General features: G+C 39.9%; 1 protein-coding gene across 1 annotated transcript; it reads left to right on the top strand.

The window, feature by feature from the left end:
- The first annotated feature begins 8,353 nt into the window (after nt 1-8,353).
- On the top strand, nt 8,354-9,918 carry LOC144771870 (2-oxoglutarate receptor 1-like). Its single transcript, XM_078656121.1, has one exon. It carries the CDS (start codon nt 8,356-8,358, stop codon nt 9,343-9,345), a length of 990 nt encoding a protein of 329 aa, XP_078512247.1. The 5' UTR covers nt 8,354-8,355; the 3' UTR covers nt 9,346-9,918.
- Nucleotides 9,919-10,508: the final 590 nt, after the last annotated feature.

The following is a 10,508-nucleotide window of genomic DNA, read 5'->3' as shown; positions in this document are numbered from 1 at the left end:
ATGTCAGGATGTGGTGTATAGCTGGCTAGTACCGGCCATGTAGCTCCTGGTCTACCTAATGGACCGAGACTGGTTATGTGATTTTCATGTTGTAGGGCGCCTTTAAACCAGAGCTGATGCTCTTGGTAAGTTAATGGAATTTCAACGTCCTCGTAAGAAACGTATTCCATTGGAGGTCTCTATACTTTGTAGTAGTGGAACTCGTGTGTCCCTCCATCTGCTGGAGGAAAGTGAATCCATGAATAGAAAACTTCTGTCTGCCAATATTCATGTGCCTCTATAACAAAGATTACTTTACTACCTCTCGATGATACTCCATTATTTATGAGTTGGTAAGTTATAGTTTTTCTTACATTTACCGGGATGATTATAACTTCCGGGTCATTCTGTAGGAGATTTCTGTCATCTAAAACTACTTGAGCTGCAGCTGTAGCTAATTCTTTGTCACTAATCATTATTTTACTGACTGAAGAGTTTGCAGAACAAGTTTCAAGGAAACAAAGATTAGGTGCACAATATTTTGGAATATTTTGGAACACTGTATCCTTCAACGTTGAAAACCAAAAACTAATACATAGGATTTTCGTCCTACTCAGTTTTGGCGGATATAATCCTTTCACCCACTCCAGATGTCGATTGGAGTATTTTACGGGAAAAAGGGGTCTGTGTGAAAAGCACGACTGAGTTACTCTAGTATCTAGCCTTAAGTTATCGCCTTACCAAACGTTGGGCGCCATGTAGTGTAGTTCCTATATTCCCAAAAGGCTCTGCGCATTGGAATAATATATCCTGCAGTTTAGACGTAGGACTGAGGTTGACTAGGTCTCTTCCGAATATATTAAACTTAATTGTGAATGCCAGCTAGCTCAGAGGTCACTAGAAACTTTCTCGAATTCACAAGAAGGGATTTGTTTCTGACAACCGCATAAACATGACAACTTTGTTTCCCAAGAATGAGAAATCAATCTCTAGAGTCGCGGAAACAATAGATAACTATTTTACTCAGTCAATCGTGCATGCTTCGTTTCACCAGTATTTATTGAACAGTCTTCTTTCTCAAGCATAAGAAATGTACTGCTACAGTCGTAATACTGGTTATAAAGTACAAGGCATATAATACAATAAGTATTATAAAGTAGTACTGTAAAAGCATGGTATGGTTTCTAAGCCATATAAAATGACATATACTACATACAGTGATAAAATAATGACTAAAAGTACTCAACTGGTGCTTCTAAAATACGCCTACCCCGGTGTACCTAACCTAAGTCTAGTACAAGGGAAGAAGTAAGTGAGGTGTAGCTTAAGTTTAGTATTCTTTGCCAAGAATCTATTCCAAGAATTCTCTTAAGGGTCTAATCATCTCCGTACCTTGGTTTTAGAATGAAGGAGGGCTTGTATCTCTCTCTCAGGACTCTATTTCCCAGCAACCCGCAAGGGTAGCCTGGAAACACTGGAGCTGGATTTCTCGGCAAGAGAAAAGACAGCGTCTCTCAGTGTGTCAGCTGGAGGGTCGGCTTCCTTCAGCACTTGCTGCTGCAGGACGTCGGGCAAGTAGTTAGTCGATCTGCTCCAAACACCGTGTGTTTGTCTGGGCAAATGTAGGCATATTTATACCTTGAAGGTGCCGAGTTTGACGTATGATTGGACATAATAGCGTCATCAAAGACTCAGTTCTTTGAAAACTCCATGATTTCCTAGATAAATTAGTATTCAGGCAAGGGGAAGTCCCTAGCTGCTGAAGGCAGGTTTTTCTAAGAAATCGTTGTTGATTCTCGGAACTTAGTGGAAGTAGCCATTCCGTATTTGGGCTGCATAGGCTCAGTTTAAATATGGTAATGATTTCTATGCCTATATAAGGATCGGGTAGTTTATACCTATATATGGGCATGAATCGGGAAAATTACACTAGGTCCTAGATTCCTACACAACAGTTTAGACACATAAAGGATCTGCCACAATGTGATTCCGTCCTCACAACTCAATCTGAAAGTTATTTAAGATCCTTAACCTGTGCGAGGAAACTCTAAGAAGTCTGGTGATAGGTAATATAGGAAAAGACAAAAGCCATGTGCAAGCTGCCTACCCATAGCGATTTTCCCTCAAGTCTTTGGCAGATAAAAAGTGGCAAGAATCATGTTGGCAAATAGCACAAAATTCACCTTTGAGTACCTTGAAATGCATAAATCATAATTGAACAGCCTGCAAAGTGCTCCAAGATTCTCAAATCTGAATTTCATGCTATGAAACTTGTCAGCAAATAAGATGAGGAAAACAATTTGCACATAAAGCAAAGAGCACATGGGCAAAATACCAAGCAATTTGGAGTTCCTATCTGAGGGAAAACTGGAGTTTGCACTCTAAATGGAATCAGCATCAATTTGATAAAGTATTTTAAAGTTGTATAATTTAGTGTATTATTAACAATGTTAATATGCCTTTTCACACACGATTTTACATCTACGAGCTTACATAGGGTAATTACCTTTCAAACAAGATTACTATGATGTATAGAAGTATGTTTAACAATGTCTGTAAGTTAAGCTACTTTTCTGTGTAAAACTCCACCTTAGTCAAGATGGATGCCATCTCTGTCACTCACTCGTTCTTCCCTCGTGAGCACATCCTCTCCCCACAGGCTCTGCATCACACAGTCAGAGTCGGATCATATTAGTTTATTTTCAATGCTGCATTTTTTTATGGTGCTCATGTAAGACTGCAACAAGCATCTATGTTTTCCGTTTCTTCACTGGTCTTATTCAGAGAAAATCTTTATTGTTTCATACTTATTTGAACACTTCCATATGACATTAGCATAGAACGTTTTAAATAATTATTCAGGGAATTGGGATGGTGCTTATATGTTATGGTAATGGTTTTTATTATTCTTGTGTTATGATTTGCTTAATAGATGATAATTTCGCTCACACTACGGTGCCAAAAGTGTGTATAAGAATCCCTTAACTTTGGGGATGAGTCAGAGATTTACCTGAGTTCTTTTATGCTGCTAGGCCGATTTTCTAATGATTTGGTGCTTATTGGGACTTAGAACATTTCCTGATATTACATACTTCGTATAACTTTGCATCTGAGAACCTTCATGTCATTGATCCTATAAAAATATAACTTTGCATCGAGAACCTTAATGGCATTGCCCCAATAACACTTATTTAGAATTTTTTTATTAAAACCCTTTAAAATTTATTAATCTAGAGCTCAGGGCCTGATTTATTATTCTGCAGATGGGCTACTCTGTCACAAACGGGAAACATCCTTTACAACGCAACTTTTACCACGCAGTGCCTTTACGACACAACTTTTACAACGCAAACCATTACAACGCATTGCGCTGGGGGCGCTCTAGGATAGGGAATAAGTTTAATTTACTATCCAACACCTTCCCTAGTGTCCACGGGGACTGGAGTTGCAATAGTAAATTAAACTATTCACTATCCAGCACCCCAAAGCGCTATGCGTTGTAAAGGTTTGCGTTGTACAAACCGCGTTGTAAAGGCATGCGTGGTAAAAGCATGCGTTGTAATGTCATACATCCGTCACAAACAGATGTCATGTCCGCTGTATAATCTGTGAATTATATTGAGTGCCATTTAAAGAAAAATCAAATAGAATTAAAAAAAAATCATCATTAGGTCTGCCCTTTGAGACTGCTTTAGCTGTATAACCAGAATATATGTTTTCCCAAAAAAGAAAAACACAATATACATGCTTTGAGGGGCTTCTGGTAAATGGTCTTTATCCAATGGACTGCTAAAAAAAACAATGGCAGACCACACTGACTTAAATAATTACCGCCTAATCTCTAACATCCCAACTCTGGCTAAACTCCTGGAAAAATGTGTACAAATCCAACTTGGCAACCACATAGAACAGCTCAACCTGCTAAACCAATACCAATCCGGTTTTGACACAGGGCACAGTGCTGAGTCGGCTCTGACCCACATAGTGGATGATGCACTAAAACTCCTAGACCAAAATGAAGCTTGTCTTTTAATCCTGCTTGACCTATTTTTGGCATTCCATACCGTCAAACATGACAATCTACTAGACCTCCTGAAACATAGAATTGGCCTATCAGGATCCATACTAAACTAGTTTACCTCTTTCCTCCAAAATAGATCACAAAGATTCAAGGTCAACCAATCTATATCTAAGTCCATCCCAGTCACATTAGGAGTTCCGCAGGGCTCCTCCCTCTCACCCACTCTCTTTAACCTATTCACGGAACCTCTTACTGAAATTCTTAGCTCCTCCAGCATCCACTATCACATGTACGCAGAAGATACACAACTGTGCCTAAAGGTCTCTTCTCTGGAGGACATCAGATCACTTAACTCTACAAAAAATACAGATTCGGCATGCTGAAAACCACCTGAACTAAACACCCTCAAGACTGAATTCCTCCTAATCGCTCCCCCCAACCAAACAAACATCATTGAGGAATCGCAGAAACAACTTACAGCGCTCAACTGCCAGCCTTGAGTTATTGACTCAGCGAGATCACTGGGAATAACACTTGACAGGAATCTAAACATGCAGAAACATATCAGTGCCACAACAAACAGAGCAAACATACAGATTAACATTTGGAGAAAATTAAAACCCTTCCTTCCGGCTAGTGACTTTAAATGGGCAGTGCAAGCTCTAGTAATCACCAGATTAGATTATGGGAGTGCAACTCTCTGCGGACTTCCCAGGTCTACAACAGCCCTCCTAAGAGCCTCCCTCTATTCAGCTGTCAGGCTCAACATGGGTACTAAAAGAAACTGCCACATTTTCCCCGACCTTAGAGCTCTCAATTGGCTACCATTCCAAGCAATAATTCAACAAAAAATTGCTTGCATGATTCACAAAGCCCTTCACCACAATACCCCAAGATGGCTGTCCCGGGAACTGGAGCTCTCATGTGGTGAGGTGACAGATCCTCCAGAAGTTCCAGCACTCTTTTTCTGAAACCACAAAGATTTGCCAAAAAGAAAACATACAACCGGGCCTTCTCTGGAATCATCCCAAGGATCTGGAACGCACTGTCCCCAGAAGCCAAACTGAATACTTCTACTGCCTCTTTCAAGAAAAAAGTAAAGTTTCTACTCAATAGTAAACTTACATGACCAACTAATCTGACCCACATAACAGATGTTGTCCTACTTTGTTTTAGATGCCTCTGTATTTTATGTCTTTGCACATACACCTCCTTAACTATCTACAGCAGAACATAATAACGGCATACATTGTACTTTTGTTCTGTGTTTCCCCCTGTAAAGTGCTCTGATATCCGCAATGGTCATGTTCATGCTATATAAAACTTTCAAAATAAAATAAATGGTCATGCATATTTTGATTCTGCGCACCACGGCATACAGCATGGGGCAATGAGTCCACCCCCTTTACCCATTGGCTCCTTTTACCTTGAGTGACTGCACAAAGCCTGAGCACATCGTTCACATGCCCTTAAAAATAGTTCCTTTCTCTTCAGTTGCACATCTGGTTGAAAGTGTGCTTTTATAAAAATAGTTATACTCATTCAAATTCGGTCTATTTATTTTGCCAGTGCTCCTTTACAAAGTTTATGTTATAACGTGTTTAATTGACATTGTAAGATTTTAGCTTCCTTCTGTTTGAACCCTTGGTTAAGTCGTGATTTATTCTCGTTTCCTTCACAAATATAAATAAAATGCTTGTTCCAACTGAAAAAACACAAGTGAAGCAGGAGAATCGGTTTATTTATTTGCTTTTATAATTAGATTTTGCGGCCAAGTTTTAAGTTATGGCATCTATTTTTCTTCCTTTTTCTTTTTGCAGCATATTCTTGCAATAAATAATAATAATAACTATTGAACTAGCTTGCCAATGCCATACCTTTGCCACTGCTCGTCATGCTTCTTTGTTATACACAAAATACAGACTTACGTTTTACTCTTGGGGAAAGGGAAATGGAACAAAATAACGTTTCTCTTACAAATATGCGAAGTGGTGCTAAATCATACTTCTATGCAAAGTAACAAAGACCAAAAATAGCGCCATTTCAAGCGGTTTGTGCAATCTGGCTCATAATGTCTATTTAACGCTACCTCATGACTCTCTTCTGTGTCCTCAAACATATGTCACATATTGTTCTGTTCCGCTCCCCGTTATTCAGTGCTAGAAAACTAGATTATTTAGGGCTGTACTGCACGCCATGCCATAACATGCTAATAATACAAGTATAAGACAATTACCTTATAGGTCTCTAGCTGAGGACAAAAAAGTCTGGGAAGTCTCAGCTCCACCCAAGACTGCTGTGTTTATTTGTGCCAAGGAAGCGGCCAATCGGTCGCCTTCTTTTCCAGATCATCTATTATGAGAGCCTGGAGGTACACAGAGGAAGAGGTCACAGCAGGTGGAAGTCACCAAGCAGACCTCGAGCAGGAAACAGGCAAACATCCACGGTCACTGGCTCCAGAAGGAACAACACCCTACCTATAAGGTACAGTATCCAACCCTTGAAAGGGTAACCCTAGTCCACCTTCTTGGTAGTTTTGCTTTGCTAATACAGCATTATCGCATACTTTTTTACCTAAATTTTATCTTTAGGCTTATTTATTATAGACAGGGAACAAATCACAAAATATGACTGCATCTGTTACAGAAGTTAAGAATATTTGTTATATGTGTACCTCGGTCCACAACATAGTCATTGGGCTGGTGTCTCTTTCCTGATTTTAATGTGGTATTTTAATTTATTTCACTGCACAAGGTGGGTGGTCAATACCTTCAGCTTGTCTGATTGCTTGTCAGGGGCATCACACTATGGTCATTTTTAGGAGGGGCCTGCAATACTCACTGGAGCTAGTAACCTAGTGACCAGCCCCATCCTGAATTATGAGGTTCACGAATTTCCCAGAGACATCATGTTTCCACCGGAAGATTCAACTACACGCCCAGAAGGAATTGAGGGGCCCAATGTGGAGTCACAAGGGAAATCAAACTCCCCTGGTAATTCCTCATTACTTAGGGGATTTAGGGGGTTTCAAACTGTAATCCCCATTAGTTATGAACCCTCAGAGTTTACAGGATCCCCAGCATTGTTAACTTCAGGAGCTCAGAATTAACCCCTTCATCCACCTACCCCCCAGACACTCCAAATAAGCCCCTCAGTGCATTTAAACTACTCTGTCAATTCCTTGATTACAACCTGGCTCGTTACGCATGAGTACTCCCTGATCAAGTGTGATTCCAAATGCATCCTAATGTGGCCTGATAAAATACATCTTTTATACGAAACCTTGAGGATTATGAATTGAGGTACTCAAAGACTGTAAATGGATTAGTGTTTATTGCTTCATGTTCGTAGTCTTTCACTACTGCAAAAAGATGTACCAGTAGTTATTGTAGCAAGTGATATAGTTTAAATAGTATTATTGTGACTATATTTGGCCTTTTTTTATTTCAATAATTTTGCATTGAAAATTCAAGAGAATACAACCAAAAGAAAATAAAGAGACGGTAAACCCAATTGGCAAAAGAAATAAACATCAGATTGGCGGTAGTTCAGGAATCTGTCATTCTATACACTTGTAATAACAAGACAGAGACCAAAATGTTTTGGCAGACCTGTTGGCAATAGAAATCATAGAGTAATTGTTCGCATAATCCAGGTTCAGTGGTACAAGTGCCAATTTAAGAGTAAATAAGACATTTGATTTAAAGCTGGATCTTGCTATACCACCTTAACATTTAGTACAGTAAAGTACAGTAAAATATATTACAGTAAGTACAGTAAATATGTAAATACAGTAAATATATTTGGCCTTTAACCCTCCTGGATAACTATTATCTTAGCTACCATAAAATCTCGAGGTACAGCATGCCAAAACTATTTATAAACATATGTATCATTAAAGTTTTGGAACAGTTCTCGGGTTGCCTATGCGGAAGCAAGTTCAGGAGGGTGAAATTACACAATTTCTTCCAATCAAATTCCAGAATAAAATGGCAAAAATCATGCTTTTAGAATAAAATGTGGTTTTGCCAATATTTTCGAGCAAAGAAAGGCATACGAGATGGACAATGGTTAAAGCAAAACACGTCTTTTGGCAAGATATATTCTGCGCAAATTAGTCGCAGAAGTGAAAAACATTTGATATTCTGTAATATGAAAATGTAAGTAATTTCTGGAACTTTAAGTAAAGTAAAACTCAGAAACTGCACAGACTTCGCCAGCATAACTAAAAATGTATCTGAGCTCTCAAGCATGGGTGGCAGTTGCCTGTCTGAAAGATTTGAATGACATGTAACAAGATGATATGACCCAAGTATTGATCAGAGCCTTTTTGTTATGCAAATTTAAGGGGCAGTATGAATGGATCTACAGATGAACTGGAGAATTTGACTCTGCCAAGCGGCGTTGGAGACTGCATGAACTGCACCGATTTTGAGGTGAGCTACATTGTGAAGGAATACTATCTCCCTGCAATGTACAGCATCATCTTCTTAGTGGGCTTCCCGGGGAATATTATTTCCATCTTCATGTACACTGTTAAGATGAGACCCTGGAGAAGCAGCATCATTATCATGTTGAACCTGGCAATTGCAGACCTGCTCTACCTGGTGAGCCTTCCTTTCTTGGTCTACGCGTATGCCAGGGAAGGAAGTGGAACTCTGGGCAATTTCCTCTGCAACTTCGTCCGGCTGGCATTCCACTTGAACCTCTACGGCAGTATCCTTTTCCTGGCAATCTTCAGCATCTTCCGGTTCATTGTGATTGTCCACCCTATGCATTACACGTCCATCCACAGAAAGAGATGGGCCAAGATTGCCTGTGCCACAGTGTGGGTAGTGGCCCTGATAGAAGTTATACCAATGGGGGCCATGTTTACCTCAAGAGAACCTCACAGTATTGCTTCCTGTCTGGATTTCTCCAGCTCTAATGAACTTTATGCTCTCAGGTGGTACAACTGGCTTTTGACAGTACTTGCTTTCGCTCTGCCGTTACTTATCGTTACTCTGTGCTACTCAAGGATAATTTGCACTTTGAGCAAAGGACAGTATGCAAGTGACATTGCCAAAAAGAAGGTCTGTAGGCTTGTGGTGATAATCCTAGTAGTCTTCAATGTGTGCTACGTACCGTTTCATGTTCTCAGGTTACTCCGCATTGAAACACGCGTGACTGCACCTGGCACCTATTATGAACAACAAATTTTTACTGTATATATCATCTTTAGACCCATAGCAGCATTGAACATATTTGGAAATCTGTTTCTGTATGCTGCTGCAGGAGACAATTTCCAGCAGGCCTTCATGTCTGTTTTGAGGGGCAGTATTTCAACCTACGTGCATCAGCCATGATGGTTCGCTGCTGTGAAACATTGACTATGAGCACTAGAAACGGCTAACTTTGCCTGTGGGTGTATTACTTGAAGACCGCCTCATGGGCAAAGATTACGTCCAATTCACCCAGCAGAGTTTCTGTGCCATTCTGATAGGAACATCTGAGAGTAAGGGATTGGTCATTGTCTGTGTTTGGCTTGTCTAAGTCCAGTTCCTGCTCTGCTCTATGGCAGTGGATCGTGGTAGGTTGCGAATGCATCACTTTTCTGGTAGGTGAGAAGTGAAAGGTTTGCTTTTACAACCTAGAACAGCAGTTTTATCCTCTGAATTTCAGCATGCTGGCAACAGAGTGTAAACCCCATTTCAAATACATGGCAAGATCCCCAATGGTTTTGATCAAGATGGCTGCTGTATAGGGTATAGCTGATTGCCAAAGCCATTTCCAACACAAAATTGTTTATAACAATTTAGACTGTTGACTACCGTCATCGATGAAGCACACAATGTATGGACTGATTGCAGATAGGGCAAAGATGACAAATAATTTGATGCAATTAGAAGAAAGATTGGTTTAGTGTTGCAAGAAGTAAGACATCTAGAGTTGGGGGCAAGGTGTACTAAAATCATAGGATTGAGTGGAGCAACAGCAACGGCGCAGTTGAAATCTCTATGGAGAAACTCCGGGTTTACCAATTCATTTGAATGGCTCAAGAGTTGGCGTGGGTAAGTTGCCAATCGTGACACCAAGAGACTTGAATTTTGGTCCTGGCTTCCCAACGTGTTCAAAATGTGCAAACCTGGGAAGATCACTTTATCCCCTTGATGGTTGGTTCCCTTACCTGAAAAAAAATGGGAACACATGAAACACAGGAAACATGGCTAACTTCAGGAACTACTACTTAGGAAAACTGGACTAATACAAATAGTTGAACATATACCAATAAAGGAACTAGGAGGTATGCACATACAAGAATGAGAATATAAAGCGTACTACCCAAGTATATAGGTCAAATGCTTCTCCCATCTGATGGACCAAACATGCTTAAAACCACCAGCTACAACACACCTAATTCACCTGTGTTTTTGGCATCTCTATTTTCTAAAAATAAAAAAATGAAAACTCTTAAAAATAGGCCTGTGCATTGAAACACTTTGTAAGACTGATGAAGACTTCCATAGGT

This window comes from Lissotriton helveticus, chromosome 8 (assembly GCF_964261635.1).
Source record: "Lissotriton helveticus chromosome 8, aLisHel1.1, whole genome shotgun sequence".
NCBI classification, from domain to species: domain Eukaryota; kingdom Metazoa; phylum Chordata; class Amphibia; order Caudata; family Salamandridae; genus Lissotriton; species Lissotriton helveticus.
This window is presented reverse-complemented; position numbering and strand designations above follow the sequence as displayed.